Source organism: Desmodus rotundus, chromosome 11, assembly GCF_022682495.2.
Source record: "Desmodus rotundus isolate HL8 chromosome 11, HLdesRot8A.1, whole genome shotgun sequence".
Taxonomy (NCBI): Eukaryota; Metazoa; Chordata; class Mammalia; order Chiroptera; family Phyllostomidae; genus Desmodus; species Desmodus rotundus.
The window spans coordinates 40,333,553-40,352,168 of record NC_071397.1 but is presented as its reverse complement, the minus strand read 5'-3'; the positions used below and the strand labels follow the sequence as shown (position 1 = coordinate 40,352,168).

The following is an 18,616-nucleotide window of genomic DNA, read 5'->3' as shown; positions in this document are numbered from 1 at the left end:
CATCTGTGGACCCAAGTTCAGACCCTGGAGTGGACCCTTGTCCCAGCTCCAGCTATAATGAGCAGTTCCTGAAGGCAGTCTCATCCAGCCAGAGATTAGGCAGGATTCACACCCACCTAAAAATCAGGTAGCTGAGCAAACAACCATGGACCCACAGCAGTCCCATCAGCAGCCGTGTGACCTGACTCCAACCCCACTCAACTGCAGTCTTGGAGGCAATATCATTGGCCCAGAGACCTGACAGGAGAAGGTCTTTCCTGCCAAAACTAGTTATTAAAGACTGGAAGATGTGTTTGCCCTTTCAAGTGCATAGATACCAGCCGAGGGCTGCATGGATCACAAAGAATCAGACAAACAAACATGACACCAGCAAATGAAACTAATAAAGATCTAGTAACCAATCTCAAAGAAAAGGAGATCTACAAATTGCCTAACAAAAAATTCAAAATAACCATCTGAAAGAAATTCAGTAATATGCAGAACACAGGTAGACGAGTAAACTAAATCAAGAAAACAATACATTAATAAAATTAGAAGTTTAATAAAGAAGTAAAAATAAATCAAACCCTGGAGCTGCAGAGTGAAATGCCTAAACTGAAAAACTCAAGAGAGCTTCAACATCAAACTTTATCAAACAGAATAAAAAATCAGCAAACTCAAAGACGGATCATTAGAAAATAGCAAATTAGAGGAATTAAAAAAGGAAGAGTGAATAAAGCATAGGGGAACCTCTAGAATGCCATCAAATGAATACATATGGGAGTCCCAGAAGGAGGAGAAAGAGAAAAAGGGACATAAAGCTTATTTAAAGAAATAATGGCTAAAAACGTCCCATGGCATGAGAAGGATATGAACATTTAGATTCATGAAGTTTAAAAGTTCCCAAGCAAGGTCAACTCAAAGAGTACCTCAAGTTGTCAAAGGTCAATGACAAAGAAAAAACTTTTTGAGAACCACAAGGAAAAAAGCAACTTGTTAAGTACAAAGGGGCCCTAAGAAGACTATCAGCACATTTATCAGCAGAAACCTTGCAGGCCAGAAGGGAGTAGGATGATATATTCAAATTGCTGAAAGAAAATAACTGTCAACCTAGAGTACTACACCCAGCAAAGCTGTCCTTTCAGACATAAGGGACAGAGAAAGACATTCCCCAACAAACAAAAGCTGAGGGAGTTCAGCACTACTAGTCCTGCCTTATAAGAAATGCTGAAGGGAGTTCTTCAAATTAAAACAGAAGGATGCTAAGTAACAACATGAAAATTTGTGAAAGTATAAAATCACCAGTAAATGTAAAATATATAGTCAAATTCAGAGTATTCTAATATTGTAATGTTGGTAGGCAAATCACTTTTTAACTCTGGCATAAAAGTTAAAAGATGAAAGAATTAAAAATAACTAAAGCTCCAGTAATTTGTTAATATGTACACAATATCAATAGATGTAGAGTGAACATCAAAGTATAAAATATGAGGGGAGAGAATTGAAAGTGTAGAGTATTTGTATGTGATTGAAGTTAAATCATTACTAGCTTAAAATAGACTATTACAACATTTATAGTTATAAGAAGGGTACTATATAATGGTAAAAAGATCCATTAATCAAGAGGATATAAAAGTTGTAGATACATATATGTAGATATATATATATATATATATATCCCCCAAACATTGGAGTGGAGTACCTAACTATATAAAGCAAATATTAACAGAACTGAGGGTTAAAATAGACAGCCATACAATAACAGTAGGAGACAACCTTTGACAGGGACACCAAGAATACACACCAGAGAAAGGATAGTCTCTTCAGTAAGTGGTGTTGGGAAAACTGGATCTCCATGTGCAAAACAATGAAATTGGAACCTTATCTTACATCATATACAAAAGTTAACTCAAATGGATCGAAGACAAGTATAAGACTTTAAAAATAAAACTCTTAGAAGAAAACATAGGGAAAAAGTTCCTAAACATTGGTTTTAGCAACAAATGTTTGATATGACACCAAATGCACACACAACAAAAGCAAAAATAAGCAAGTGGGACTACATCAAACTAACAAGATTCTGCACAGCAAAGGAAACAACAAAATGAAAATGTTATGTATGGAATGGAAGGATATATTTGGAAACTGTATACCTAATAAGGGATTAATATCCAAAATATGTCAGATACTCAAATCAATAGTAAAGTAGCAAATAACTTGATAAAAAATAAGCAAAGGGCATGAATAAATATTTTCCGTAGAAAACATGCAAATGGCCACAGATAAATGAAAAGGTGTTCAATATCACTAATCATTAGGAAAATACAAAGCAAAGCCATAATGAGATACCACCCCACACTTGTTAGGATGTCTGTTATGAAAAGGACAAGAAATAAGTATTGGTGAGGGTATGGAGAAAAGGCAACCCTTATGTACTGTTGACTGGAACGTAAACTGGTACAGCCATTTTGAAAACAGTATAGAAATTCCTCAAAAAATCAAAAATATAACTATCACATGATTCGCTAATCCCACTTCTGGATGGAAATATATATATGAGATATATGTACTCCCATGTTCTTTGTAGAATTCTTCACAATAGCCAAGATATGGAAATAACCTAAGTGCCCACCAATAAATAAAAGGATAAAGAATGTGCTAGAGTCAATGAAATAGTATTCAGCCCTTAAAAAGAAGGAAATTCCCCCATTTGCCGTAACATTGATGAATGTGGAGGACATCATGATAAGTGAATAAGCTAGACACAGAAAGACAAACACTGTATGATCTCACTTGTATGTAGAATCTAAAAAATTCAAACTCATAGAAGCAGAACATAGAATGGATTCGGTCACTAGGGGCTGGATTCAGAGGGCCAAGTGCGTGGGGCAGGATAGGGAGTGTTGGCCAAAGAGTACAAATGGTCAGTTGTAAGCTGGTTAAGTTTTGGAGTTCTAATAGACAGCATTGTGACTACAGTTAATGATGTATTATATACTTGAAGTTTGTTAAAGAATGAATTCTTACCACAGAAATAAAGATAGCAATTATGTGAGATGATGGCTGTTAATTAGTTTGATTGTAATAATTATTTCTCAATATATATGTATATCAAACCATCACATTGTATATCTTAAATATATATGATTTTTATTTGTCAGTTGAACTTCAGGAAGGGGGAGGAGCACACAATACAAGAAACACACATTAACTCCTTGATCATGAAACTGGTAAAATGATAACGCTGGTTCAAAGAACATTTTGAGGAACTGGGTATTTATAGACATTTGAAAAGGAAAGTTAGAGTAAAACGGCTAGGTTAGATACAAAGCTAGTTAATGTCCAACAGGGCAATAAAAATCTTATTTTGAAATATTGAGGTTATCTTTTCTCCCAAGAAAGTATTATTTGCATCACTCACAGACAAGATCTGTAACTTAATATATCATCAGAGTCCTTAATTATCAGTTAATTGCAAATTCAAATGCAGTTACATTCCCCTACATACTTAAATAATCCTTGGCTGGGGAAGGGGTTCTGGATGAAAGAAGGTGAAGGGATTAGCTAAAGAACACAGGGACCTGCACAACAGTGTGGTGATGGCCTGAGAGAGAAAGGGGAGGGGCTGGGTGGAGCAGGGAAAACGGGAAAAAGTGGGGATGAGAAATAAAAGTAGTAATAATAATCCTTGGCTGGGCTTGGTAAACAGTGTGTCAGTATGATATCAAAAGTACATGTTATAATCTCTTGATTTTATTTCCAAGTTTTTTTGGCTTTTTTTTTTGGAGGGAGGGGATAACAAAATAAACAAAAGATACTCAGTTCTGAAATAAAGCTGCTAACTATAAATAAGAGCATTTTAAATTTTGATGCTTTTCCATGTTATATATTTAAAATTTTTCCTATGTTGAAATACTCAACTCCTAAGTTATCAATTTCTTAAATTGTTTTTTTAACTTTATTTAACCTCATTCAGTTTCAATTGCTAAAGGAAAATATTGCTGAATAAATTTTATAAAAGCATTCTTCAGTTTCTCAAGTTTTCATTTTGAACTCTATCTTTTTTAAATATTTGATAATTTCAATTTACTAATAATTTATATTCATTACCACAGTGCCTTATACAATGTATCAATATTATTTTCCTATTTATTTAAGAATTCTTCAAATCTATATTTTAAATCTATATACTTCTTCCATCATAAAATTCATAGAAATAGATGATATTTATTGAACTTATGTAATTTAAAATTTAGTGTGAATTATAAATTTGTGGGGATATACAAAAAGTTTTTTTCAGTTTTATATGAATGTATTAACTCTTTAATTCAACTGTTTAAATCAATATGTTTTTCACACTTTGTAAATTTTAGAACTTAACCAAACATTTAGTGATTTTGTTAGGACTGGAATGAATAAACAGTGAAACTACGAACTGTCTCCTTCACCTTATTCTCTAACATGAAATCGGAGAGAAATTTTCTTTTTTTACTTTTGGCACCAAAATAATAATTTTTAAAACGTGTCAGTGTAAGAAATGTCCAGCCCTGTCTGGTGTGGGTCAGCGGATTGAGCTCCAGCCTGCAAACCAAAGGGTTGCTGGTTCAATTCCCAGCCAGGGCACATGCCTGGGTTGCTGGCCAGGTCCCCAGTTGGGAGCATACTAGAGGCAACCACACATTGATGTTTCTCTCCCTCTCTTTCTCCCTCTCTTTCTCCCTCCTTTCCCCTCTCTCTAAAAATAAATAAAATCTTAAAAAAAAAAAAAAAGAAATGTCCAAACTTGTAGAGAATTGTTGTAAGAGATTATTTGAGTGTCTATGAGCTACCTAATGACATGCTGAGAAGCAAGATCTCAAATGCTCCCCAGCATGATAGCTTTGTAGTTCTTTTTATACATTTGGAATTAAGGAGGGGACATAAGGAAGATTACATGAAGGTGGGGAAATCTCAAGGATTGCATTAAAGGGTAGTTAACAAGATTGTGTGCTCCCTTGAGGGCCATCACACCTCTGAAAAAGATACTTACTCTGGCATTTCAAAGATATGTTGAACTAGATGCACAAGAAAAATGGACAGGGCTTGCTTAAAGCAAGGATCAACCTTTACTAAAGAAGTTATATGCCTGGAGTGTGACTACCCCCCATGACCTACCCAGTAAGGAATTTATGATCAGATTGCCTACAAGGTTACTTTTGGTCACTGATTTATTACAGGGCCCATTTTTCGTTCACAAAAGAAAAACCTAGGTGAAATCTTTCTAAATTTCAGTGTAGCATTTTTATTCATATTCACATACAGGTACTTTTTGCTAAAATATATAATATTGTAAAGAATAAGTTATAACCAATCTTATTATAATATATTTAATTCTTATGAGAAGTAAGTAACTATCAATTATTGAAAATTGAGATATCAGTAGGTATAGACAAAAACAGAATAGTGTGGTTTCAGCCACAACTGTCTGACATGGACATGCAGTCTGTGTGATACTCAAAGGCAGGAGAGGGGCTGATATCCATCCTGCTTTCTACTAGCTGGGCTGTGAGCCTTTCTCATCCTTGAGCAAAAGGTGCTTTTCTTTTTCTAATCTCCTGGCACAGAGGGAGCACTTTTTTAATAATTTGTACAGAGTACCTTCTTGGCCAGCAGAAACCTTGACTTAGGGCCTGATGGTCACTTTTGCATGATTAGACAGCATTAGTCTTCTGCCTCGACAAAATATCTACCACTACAGTACTGCATATCAGTAAAAAAGCCAGCTAGGGAGAAAAATACTAATAAATGCATTTTCTAAGCAAAAGAATAAAAATAATAAGCCTTAAGAAATTGAAGTAAACTAGCATAATATGAAATTGAGAAAATATTAGTTTGCTTCAGTTTGCATTTATTCTGCAGATACCTGACGATGGTTGGAGATGATGCTAAACTGTAGCATATGTTTTGGCTCATTTGACAAAGAAAAATAAATAAAATAAAATCACTTCTCTCAATCCCATTTTGAAACCGGAAAAGTTGGCATTCATGCTACCTCCCACTACCAGAACCAGTAAGTGGAGACAAAGATTGAATCTTTATGGGTACTTTATTCAGATGGGCAGCGATTGCAGGGTGGATACCCTAAAAGACCATCTTACATCTCATCTCAAGCCAACCATTTTTATAAGGAGGAGAAAAGTGTAGGTAATGAGTTTGGAATTCAGGAATAAAGTATGTAAGAGTTTGGAATTCCAGGAAATGTTTAAAACTCAGATAAAACCTGCAGTACATCAATTTCCCTGGCATCCTTTCATCTGCTGACTGATGATTCTTTATCAGTGTCCTGGGTGGAGGACATTCCCTCCCTGGAGCACAATGGCTCAGATTCCATTTTGATCACTTGCAATCCTCCTGGGTAAAGAAGGTCGAGTTGCTTGTGGGTCTCCTGGAGTCAGGGTAGACCGGTTATACATTCCATTTCCTGGGACGATAGCTTTTTACATGCACTAATTACCAAACCTGTTAAATATATAACTAAAGCTAAAAAAAAATTTCAACTGTTGAGTTCCCCCCTTCAGTTTTATAAGATTAGGCTGATTCTATTATTGAAGCATATTTTAATTTTGTATAACTAGACAGTAAAATACAAACTTTTACAACTTTTTAGACCTATTTAGATATTCTTATCTGACCATAACACAGTAAGATTTCATTTTCCAATGACCATCACTACTTCAGATGTTTATGAATTTCTCTTAGAGGTTGTAGGTACTGAATACATTTTGCCAGTTTAGGGGACATGTTGTAAGTAATAACATTTTTATTTCCTGTTGGTGTAAAACAACCAAATTTTAGCAAATTCATATTTTAATAAATTTGATTTAAATGCATATAACTTTTGGTATCTAGCGTAATAACATGCTTCACAGAAAAGAATGTAGAGCATTTTTTAAATTCTTACCTTTGGCCTTGTAATAAGGAGAGCATTTTTTTTCTTGTAATAAATTCATCTCTCAGCACAAACAAGTGAGGTTGTGTGTTATACTCCTGTGTACCTTAGAAGTAGGAAAACAAATCATTTCTTCTTATAAATGCTTGAAGTGAGATTTCTACTTTTTGAGAAACATGAAATTACTGCTAGGGTTTTCTTAGAATTAATAGGCCTAATAAAACTTAATTATCAGCATGCAGTTGAAGATTCATCAATATTATGTGATCATGTGACATTAATAGTTTCCACAGGGAATATCAGCTATAGTAAAACAGTTTTTGTGACCCATATTACCATTTTCTTGTTAATTAAATCTGGGGGAACTTTCTTTAGGCCGTTTTCATACAGGTTCATATACACAAACACACACACAGAAAGATGTTTTAAAAATTATTTTTATTGTTGTTCAGTAACAGTTGTTCAATAACCATATCTCCCCCGTTGCTCTCCCCTGCCCTCTCCACCCCCACCTTCCCACATTCAATCCTCCCCTCCCTTTGACCTTGTCCATGGGTCTTTCATGCGTGTTCCTTCTCTTGACCCTTCCCCTTTTCTCCCCCTTTATCCACCCCCACCCCACCTGGTCACTGTCAGTTTGTTCTTTATTTCCAGGTCTGTGGTTCTGTTTTGCTCACTTGTTTGTTTTGTTGATTACGTTCCACTTATAGGCAAGATTATATTATATTTGTCTTTCACCTCCTGGCTTATTTCAATTACCATAATACTGTCTAGTTCTATCTATGCTGTCACGAAGGGTAGGAGTTCTTTCTTTCTGCTGCATACTATTCCATTGTGTAAATGTACCACAGTTTTTTTTTTTTATCAGTTCATTTACTAATGAGCACTTAGAGTGTTTGCAGCACTTGGCTATTGTAAGCAATGCTGCTATGAACATTGGGATGCATAGGTTCTTTTGAATTGGTTTCTTAGGGTATAATTCTAGCAGTGGAATTGCTAGATCAAAAGGCAATTCCATTTTTAGTTCTTTGAGGAAATTTCATACTGTTTTCCACAGTGGCCTCACCAGTCTGCATTCCCACCAACAGTGCACTAGGGTACCCTTTTGTCCACAACCTCGCCAGCAATTGTTTGTTGATCTGTTTATGATGGCCATTCTCACAGGTATGAAGTGGTATCTCATTATGGTGGTTTTATTCTTCATCTCTCTGATAGCTACTGATGTTGAACATACTTTCATATGCCTATGGGCCCTCTGTATGTCCTCCTTGGAGAAGTGTCTGTTCAGGTCCTTTGCCCATTTTTCAATTGGATTGTTTGTCTTCTTGGTGTGGAGTTGTGTGAGTTCTTTATAATACAATTTTAGAGATCAAACCCTCGTCCAAGGTATCATTGGCAAATGTATTTTCCCATATGGTTGGTTCCCTTTTCATTACTCTGATGTTTTCTTTAGCCATGAAGAAGCTTTTCATTCTGATGAAGTCCCATTTGTTTATTCTTTCCTTTATGTCCCTTTCTTTAGGGTACATATTGGTGAAAATATTGCTGCATGGGATATCTGAAATTTTCCTGCCTGTGTTCTCCTCTAGGACTTTTATGATGTAACAACTTATATTTAAGCCTTTCATCCATGTTGAGTTTAGTTTTGTGTATGGTGTAAGTTGGAGGTCGAGTTTCATTTTTTTGCACGTAGCTGTCCAGATCTCCCAACACCATTTGTTGCAGAGGCTATTTTTATTCCATTTTATGCTTCTGCCCCCTTTGTCAAATATTAATTGACCATAGAGACATGGGTTTATTTCTGGGCTCTCTATTCTGTTCTATTGGTCTATGTGTCTGTTCTTATGCCAGTACCAGGCTGTTTTGACTTTCGTGGCCTTATAGTATAGTTTGATGTCGGGTATTGTGATCCCTCTGACTTTTTGCTTATTTCTCAAAATTGCTGCAGCTATTTGGGGTCGTTTATGGTTCCATATAAATTTCTGAAATGTTTGTTCTATATCTGTGAAATATGTCATGGGTACTCTAATAGGGATTGCATTGAATCTATAAATCGCTTTGGGTAGTATGGCCATTTTGATGATGTGAATTCTTCCAATCCATGACCATGGTACATGCTTCCATTTGTTGGTGTCTTCCTTAATTTCTTTCTTCAGTGTTGTGTAGTTTTCTGAGTAGAGGTCTTTTACCTCCTTGGTTAGGTTTATTCCTAGGTACTTTATTTTTCTTGTTGCTATATCAAATGGGATTTTTTTCCTGATTTCTGTTTCTGCAGTTTCATTGTTGGTATACAGGAATGCCTATGATTTCTGAGTATTGACTTTGTATCCTGCCATTTTCACTTATTAGATCAAGCAGTTTTTGGTGAAGCCTGTGGGGTTTTTTATGTACACTATCATGTCATCTGCAAACAATGACAGTTTTACTTCTTCCTTTCCAATATGGATTTTTATATCCAAATCCTTTCCAATTTGGCCTTTTATTTCTTCTTCTTGTCTGATCAGTGTGGCTAGAACTTCCAATGCTATGTTGAATAGAAGTGGTGAAAGCAGACATCCTTGTTTTGTTCCTAATCTTAGAGGGAAAGCTTTTAGGTTTTTCCCATTGAGTATGATGTTGGCTGTAGGTTTCTTATATATGGTCTTTATTATGTTGAGGAATGCTCCCTCTATTCCCACTTTGTTAAGTGTTTTTATCATAAATGGGTGCTGTACCTTATCAAATGCTTTTTCCGCATCTATTGATTTGATCATGTGGTTTTTGTCTTTCCTTTTGTTTGTGTGATGTGTTACATTTACTGATTTGTGAATATTGTACCATCCTTGCATCTCTGGGATGAATGCCACTTGATCATGGTGTATGATCTTTTTAATGTATTGCTAGATGTGGTTTGCCAACATTTGTTGAGGATTTTAGCATCTATGTTCATTTTAGCATCTGTGTTCATCAGTGATATCGGCCTGTATCTTTTCTTTCTTTGTTGTATCTTTATCTGGTTTGGGGATTAGGATGATGCTGGCTTCATAAAAAGAGTTTAGGAATCTTCCCTGTTCTTGGATTTTTTGGAATAGTCTGAGAAGGATAGGGGTTAGCGCTTCTTTAAATGTTTTGTAAAATTCTCCTGTGAAACTGTCCAGTCCAGGGCTTTTGTGTGCTGAGAGTTTTTTGGTTACTGTAGCTTCAGTTTCACTAGTTGTTATCAGTCTGTTCAAGCTTTCTGCTTCTTCTTGATTTGGTTTTAGAAAATTAGATGTTTCTAGAAATCTGTCCATTTCAACTATTCTAATTTTTTAGCATGTAGTTCATAGTAATTTCTTACAATCCTTTGTATTTCCATGGTATTGAAAAGAGTGACTAAGAAGGTTAATAGAAGATTTAAAATTCACAATTTGATTTAAATATTAGCCATTATTATTTTTAGCTATCATTATCAAGCATTTATATGTTCCATATATGGGTGAACACTTAAATATATTAACACATTTAATCTTTTTATGAACCTAAAAGGTTAGCTACATATCAGTGCAGAATTTCATTGTTTATTTAGTTGTAGTTCTGTTTCCTCTGTTACAGGGAATGTTTTCTAGCAATTTCTATAATGCAAAACAATTTTTGATTAAGTGCTACTTGCAAATGGATCAAACTCCACTGCTGTAGGGTTTTGTTGTTTGGTTTTGGGTTTTGTTTTTTTTTTTTTTGATACTTTAATCCTTTGTGGAAAGTGATAGTTTTGAGAATATTTAATAACTTTTCCTATCTTCTTAAAATGGAGACTTTCTTTTATAGTAGATAGAATTGTTCATAAAACAAGGAGTAAGTAACATAAATCATATTTGATCTAGAAAATTAAGATTTTGGGGACTCTGTTTCCAAGAATGGAATTTTTCAACATCAGCTATTCACCAGTATTCTTAATTATCATATATATTTTTAGGAAATTTTACTTTTCGTCCGCCATGTTGTTATTGCTGGAAGTCTCATCACCCTCCAGCTGAACAGAACACTAGTCAAAAGGAAGGAACTAATATTTAATATAGAGATATAGATATATGAACTTCTCTTGCCATCTTTTATACTTTTAAAAGTCTTTTTATTCCTCTTACATTTTAGTATGCATAAGTAAGTTTTCTCCTTACTTATATGAAATAAGTTGCTCATTCCCTAACAGACATGTCTGGACACTGTTAAATCACATGACTCACAGCTTGTCTGCTCTTAGTGCAGCTCGAATAGCCCTTCTGATAAAGGCAGGGCTAGGGAGAGTCCTCCCAGTGCCAGGAAAAGAGAAAAGCCAAGTCTCTTTGGCTTCTGATGATCTACTTTGCTCATCCTAAAATATTTGTAGGAAGTGTGACTGTGGACTAATACTTGTGTTGGGCCAGATACTGTTGGTTTAAGAAATTATTGGAAGAACCTCTGTTTCTTAGGCTTTTGGACCTGGCTACCTAACAGCAGAATATACCCTAGCCCCAAGTCAACATAGGTCCTTTTTGCATTCTGTTTATTAGGTACACTTTCTTAAACTTAATACTGTTTCTAATGACAAGCATTCCACGTGCTGTGGTTTTCTAATGTTGCTGTGAAATATGTGAGATTTGGTCAGGCCGAGCCTCGATGATCTCAGTGTGCCTGCAGAGTGCTTCACACAATGTGCACTGGCTTTGCAACATATGCAGTTAAATCAGTGTAATTATTTTAATGTCAGATTTATGTTTCTCAGTTTTTTAAATGTCCTCTAGAAATTTTGGGTTGCAAGTTCTCATATTGTTTTAAAGCTCTGAAAAAAAAAAACTGTCTAATGAGTTCTGATAAAAAATATTTGATCATTAAAGTAATTTCCAGTAATAGCCATGAATTCAAATGTGAGCCCTGGGGTATATCATGTGACTGAGAATGGAAAGATGTCTTTGGACACTCTAAATGCTTAACCTGAAGTCATCGTGTAGTTCAGAATAATCCCTCCCAGGCTTTTTATTTAGGATGCCAACTGCAATCCCACTGTTGAACACTACGAAAGTATGAACCTCCCAATGGAGTGCTGGCCTCAGAAAGGCTGAAAAGTTTTGATTCCATATAATATGTCACATTTATCTTAAAATAATTCCCATGTGTAATGATGTAATGTTTATAAATGTAAAATTATATATTGAATTGAAAAACATCTGATAATGTGAAACTTATGAAGAAGAAAAATGTTTTTTGTTTTTTTTAATTTTTTTATTGTTATTCAGTTACAGTTGTATGCCTTTTCTCCCCATCCCTCCGCCCCACCCCAGCCAAACCCCCCTCCCTCCCCCACCTCCACCCTCCCCCTTGATTTTGTCCATGTGTTTTTTATAGTAGTTCCTGTAATCCCCTCTCCTCACTGTCCCCTCCGCACTCCCCCCTGATGAAGAAAAATGTTTAGATTGGGTTTCTTTTTTCTAACTCCTAAACTTGCATTCACTCATTTGACTATATTTCATATGTTCTATAATCAAACTACAGCTATTATGAAGCTCCAGTTTATTCTCTGGTATTCTGGACTGTAGTAGCAAATCAAATTTAAAAAAATCAATAAAGGTCAGTTAACTATAGTGAATTTATAGTATAGTGAAATTGGTCAAGGCAGATGAAATGGTAAATCTGGTAAGAAATAAATTGAGGTTTTCAAAATTGTGTAGACTTGACTTAAGGTAAGTGTCTTGAACTCCCTGCTCTCTGTTTTCCCATCTCTGAAGTTGGAGACTTGATCTAGAGGATCACTGAAGTCCCCTTTAGCTCAAAAGTTCCATATAATACCAGGTATATATCATCTACCAGGATCCATGGGGCGCTGGTTATAGGACCCCCTCAGATGCCAAAATTTGCAGATGCTCAAGACCCTTATATACAGTGGTGAATATTTACATATAACATACACCCTCTTTAAGTCATCTCTACACTACTTACAATGCTGAATACAATGTAAGTGCTAAGTAAATATTTGTTATACTGTATTGTTTAGGGAATAATGACAAGAAAAAAAAAAGTCTGTACATATTCAGTACAGACATAACCATTGTAGGCCTAACTACATATTACACGTAGCACAACATAACATTTATTTTTCAAATATTTTTGATCCATAGTTGGTTGACTCTATGAAGGTAGAACCCATGGATAAAGAGGGCTGACTGTACTTTTTTTTTTTTCCATTACAAATGGTCCAGAAAGCTAGAATGTGTTGTTAGTGCCTCACCCTGCTCGGACCTTGGTTGGTGTGGTTGATTGAATATTTCAGCTTTATCTCTTATTCCTTCACATGCTAACATGTAATGGACATCGACAGACCTTCTGGGAGAGGGTGAGTAAAGCTTTATTTTAAACTGCTGTTTTGAGAGACTTCTGTACTTAGTAACTGTCCTTTTGATCACTTGGAGCCTGGTATATGTTTCGTCCTCTCCTTTCCTTCTCTTCCATTTGTGTCCATCCCTGGTGCAACATAGATTCTTTGGCTGCACTTTCCTCTGCTCCCTCTGAAGCACAGATTTCAGACCCATTTGCTCCAGAACCCACCCTTCCTACTACAGCTGCTGAAATTGCAACTGCTTCAGCTTCTGCCTCAACCACTACAACTGTCACTGCTGTCACTGCTGAAGTGGATCTCTTTGGAGGTCAGTTAGTCACATCACTGTTCTTTCACTTTCCTTCTAGGATTCCTGAAATTACCTTAGAGTTAAGATATTTAAAAGTGTGTACATTGTATAACCACATGTCAGAGGGCTTAAATACTTTTAAAATGTTTGTTCATGTATGTTTATCTTGGCTAAATTTATCAACTTTTTCTAGACTTAGTTTTAATGGTTTCCAAGCAGGGTTTGATTTTCCATTTCTTGAAAGCTAGGGTTTCAGTTGCTACTTGAACTCTGGGCCGCTGTGTGTGCCCGCCCTGCAGTATCTATATGAGGGGGACCAGACCACTCTATCATATTTAGGTTTGGCTTTTAGGCCAGATCCAGACTAGTAGACAGAAAAGTAATTGGGGAGTATGGGAGGGGGAAATTCTGGCCTAAATTTTTTCTTAAGATTTAGGACATCTGAGAGAGTTCAGATTTGAAGGTCTCTGAAGAGCGTTTAGGGATATGCCCATTTTTGAAACGTTAAGCTCATTCTGTCTAAGTAAAAACTTGGATCATCTTTGGCTTTGGGATTTTGAGAGATCATTTGAATCAGCACTTGAAATAGATTGAAAACAGGTTTAGGTGAGACTCTGAAATGATTGAAAATATGTTTTCCGTGCCAATGTAAATTCTGACACAGTTGATTTACAGTTGTGGGCTTGAGTCAAATATCCTAGACTCTGCCAGTATAGTACGCCTGGACCTGCTGAAGCATCTGAAGCCAGTTTATTTATGTATTCCCATCTGTGTGGTACTAATGTCCAGACCTGGAGAACTGCTCATATCAAATAGATGCATCGAGTAGTGTTATATTCATCATCGTTTTGTGTTTCTTCATTGCAACATGACATCTTTCCCAGAACGTTTTGAGAATATGGTAAAGAAATTGGAGGAAACAAATGATGGGGAGGGCAGGAGGAACTTGGCGGGCCAGTGGAGTTCGTGTGCTCCCCTGGGTGCTTACACTTACGCACTGTCACGTGCCATGGTGCTCCCAGCCGTTCCTCAGTCCCGGAGCTTCGCCAACATCGTCCAGCACAAGGAGCACTCAACTGGACACAGCATCGTTGTCCCTTTTTCAGAAAAGGAATTTGCATTTCCTTTCCTAAAGGAGAAGCCTGTTTTTTTTTTAAAAAAAAAAAAGGGGGAGGAAGGGGTTTGCAGACCATTGAATAATTTATTATAAATCATTATCCACTAGAGAAAGTTTTTTAGTTGTGCCTCTATAAATGTTGAGACCAGAAGTTTGTTTAGCCTAAACATATAAAATTAACTGTTCACACCCTCCTTGTCCCTGCCCCCAGTATTGGTGTTGGGTGTGGGTGGTTCCTCATCTTTTAACAGGAAGACTTCAAGGAAAATATGGACAGGGTGGGTAACAATTTTGTGTTGAAATACTTCTGTGCCTTCAGCTATGTAGATTTTTGTTGTCCACTCTACACGCAAGGAGCTCATTGCCTCTAAGAAGTCAACTCCATCTTGCATCCCCTGTGGCTCTCTAGAGTAATAAAGCTAAAGATAATTCTCTGAAATGATCTTTGTGCCACCATGCTATTTGTATCAATCATTTCTTCTGCTTTAACTATATTTGTTAAGCAGAGAAGTATGTATGTTTGAAATATTTTCATGTTGCTATTATTTCTACCCTAAGATACAATTTAAAGGACTAGTATAAATACATACATACATACATACATATATACTTCTGCAGAAAGTCATACAACTTAATGCTAAAGAATGGGGCTCTCCTTGTGATATCACTTCATCCTTTCTAGTCATCTGGCTAGAGGTCGCATAAAGATATGTGCATCTGCAAATATCATCACAGGTATTTTTGTCTATCTGTGTGGTTCAATAACACTGGCCCCTGACAGCTATAAAATCTCTGTGCTTTGTGTTGTAGGAGTCTGTGTGTGTTCCTGATTTGCAGTTTTCAGTGATATTCCCTAATTTCTTTCATGCTCTTTATTGATTTATAAGGAGTCATTTGGAAATGAGATTTTGAAAAAACTTAAATGAAACTGTCTTTGGCCATGATATGTGGCCATTTTTGAAAAATGCTGTGTCTCTAACAGGGGCAAGTAGTAAAACTCTTGAATAGTAAAGACACCAGTTATTGTGTTTACACAACTCTAAAACGTGCCACTTTGAGAGCGTGCCATTATGTGTAGCATATACAGCAATATTAAGGAGATTGCTTTAGAAATAAGCTTAAGAAATTTTAATATCTAAAAATGGCTAATTGCTTAATTTCATGGATATAAAATATGAAAACATTAAAATTTTCTATGTATTTTATTACAAATTTTAAAAGTAAGAAACACCTATTATTTTTAAATATTCAGATTATACCCACATAACATTTTAGTCATCTCAGTGTAAGGTTTTTTTAAAAGTTTCTCAGAAACATGTTTACTAAATGTGTGTTTAAAATTTTCAGTTTTATCAAAACTTACAGATACTGACAAAACTAAAAGACAACATCCTTAAAAACATTCTGTTTTTATTTATGAAAACCTCACTAACATCACATTCGTTTGCAACTACACAGGGTTTTCCTAAGCACTGGAATGGTACATTGATGCTAATTCCTTTGCACAAGCCCCAGGGTACCTTTCAGTCATCTGTACCACTTCATGAGCAAGCCTTCACGAGGATGGTTGTGTGTGGGCACAAAACCAAGTGGCGGGGAAACCAAGGAGCTTACCCACAAGGCTGACTTCATTTGTATATGTTGGTGACAAACTGACCTGAGGAGAAGGAAAGGAACTGGAATGGTGACTCGGGACCGTTGAGAATGACTGAAACCTCTGTGCTGAGTATGTGATTTGGAGATGGCTTATGTGGCTGGAGAAGATGGGGAGGTAGTTCAGGATGGGAAAAACAATGGTGATTACACATATTTAGAAAGGTAGTCATGTGATAAAGAAGATTGAGAGAAAAGTCTTCCTAGGGTGCTAGAAGGAATAAAAGACTAGTCTACAGCCATGGCAGCGAGAGGAATTTGCCAGGTAAGGCCTGCACTGAACCCATCACTGAAGAACAGCAGAGACACGCATTTCCAGGAGACAGGGCTGGTTAATGCTGGAAGAATGTAGACAGGAGCTGAAAATGGGGGGTAACCAGGGAAGGAGAACTGCATTGGAAATAGCTTTGGTTTTCAATACTGGAAGAATAATGCTGCCATGGATCATGAAAGGAAGTTAAGTATTAAAGGACTTTTTTTTTTAATGTCAGAATTTTATTCTCTCACAGTTCTGGGGACTTCTTGCCAGGGGTCCCTTGTGGAGGCGTTCAGACAGGGGCCGGGCAGCCTTCCGCATTCGCATCTCCATCTCCTGGGCTGGGAAGACTTAACAGCCAGGGAAGGAGCTGTTGGGCTCCTGTATTTAAGAGAAGTTTCGGTGGGAGTAAATGAATTTAGTTCATAATATTTAGTGTTACCCAACAGGAAAAGCATTAAAAGAGGATGTGTTGCTGACAGGAAAACAAAAAAAACCCCCCACCTCTCCTGTGAATAGAGCTATAAATATGGGTTTCACCTACGTACACATAAGCAATAATTAAAGAAGCCAGCAGGCTATACCACGAATATTTATTTGACCCCTAGCACTGATATAACTACTGTTTACTCCACATTCCAGGAGGAAATTGTATAGCAGGATGTGGCATAGTTCACAGCAGTGTTGCATAGTGGTTAAACACCCAAACCTCAATCAGACATCTCATGGCTGAATCCTGACTCAGTCATTTGCCGACTGTGTGGCCTTGGTCTAGTCATTGAGACTCTCCATGCTTCCAATCTCTTTATCTACAAAGTAGAGGCAGTAGGACCTACAGCATAAGATATGACAAGATATGTAGGAATTAAGCTTAATAATGCACATGAAATGTTTACATAGTGACTGGCACAGAAATATGCACTAAATGGAGACTGCTATTACAGTTTCCACTATTCCCATATTATTAGCCTCAGTTCCAGGTTTTACAGGAATAAAAGGAAAGAAAATAGACCTGGTTCATGGCAAAATATTTTCAGCCCTCCCAACCCCCTCGTCCTTTTCTTGTGTTCTTCTGCCCCGACCCGTAGAGTTTTCATGCTGCTGTCAGTTCTCTGTCACAGCATTCCTAACGCGGCGTCTGGAGAGGTAGGCCGGCCCTATCTCCTGATGCGTTTTTCATGCTCCATAATTATTTTTCAGCCTCACCCCTCATTGACCTCTACTTAGAATGTACATTCCCTCAGTGTAGCTGAAAAAAACAATCAGATCCAATAAATCTATAAAATGTGAATAACTAATTGTCCCATTGTCCTTTCTAGGGATATTTGTGTTTTTGTAAAAAAGATGTTTTAAGCCAAGCAAGTGTCTAATTTGATATTCGTTGTTGTACTTAATGCTGGGCCTCAGGGCATTACTAAAGTGTGTTTTGAAAGCAGATTACTTTGGAACATGCTGGGTTAAACTGAGAACCAAGTGCCTTGACTGTAGAATTTCCTGCAACCTGATATACCACACAAATCTCTGAGAAAGGTGGTATACTATGTAGCATTTCTCAAGCATAATTGAAAAACTCCTTTTAGTAGCAAGAAGAATGGTGCTGTAGGGAACTCTGGTAGATACTATGGAAGGCAGTATTTTAAGATGGGAAATCTAGCATGTAAGTGGCAGGTTCTCGGTGGGTGTTGGTACCCACCTTCCAGGAGTGTCTTCTAAGCAAGTCATACTTACAGGAGCTCCATTCCTTTTGTTCTTTGGAATTATAGAATCCCTTCAACAACTCCAGGAATTTTTTTTCTTTTACCACAATTAACATCATTTGTTGGCCAAAAACACGTTGAGAACTATTTGTATGCATCAACAGTTTATAAATTGGGCATTTGTAAACTGGGGCTGCCTGTATGCTAATGGATTTTCTACTCTAAATAGCAATAACACATATTCATAAAACATGAAACTACATTTCATCTGATGAAAATAGGTCATTTTCCAAATAACTGGAGCAACACAATATTTTAAAACAACAATAAATTTAAGTCAAAATAAAGACATTATGGTATCATCCCCTA

General features: G+C 36.5%; 1 protein-coding gene across 5 annotated transcripts in view; it reads left to right on the top strand.

Annotated features, from left to right (window-relative positions):
- Nucleotides 1-18,616, top strand: part of SNAP91 (synaptosome associated protein 91) — a 143,695-nt gene that overhangs the window by 89,203 nt on the left and 35,876 nt on the right. For all 5 annotated transcript variants that reach the window (XM_053913851.2, XM_053913853.2, XM_053913850.2 and 2 more), the window contains exons 14-15: nt 13,218-13,232; nt 13,375-13,542. In XM_053913851.2, coding sequence (XP_053769826.1) covers nt 13,218-13,232; nt 13,375-13,542 — 183 coding nt within the window. The remainder of the gene's footprint in view (nt 1-13,217; nt 13,233-13,374; nt 13,543-18,616) is intronic.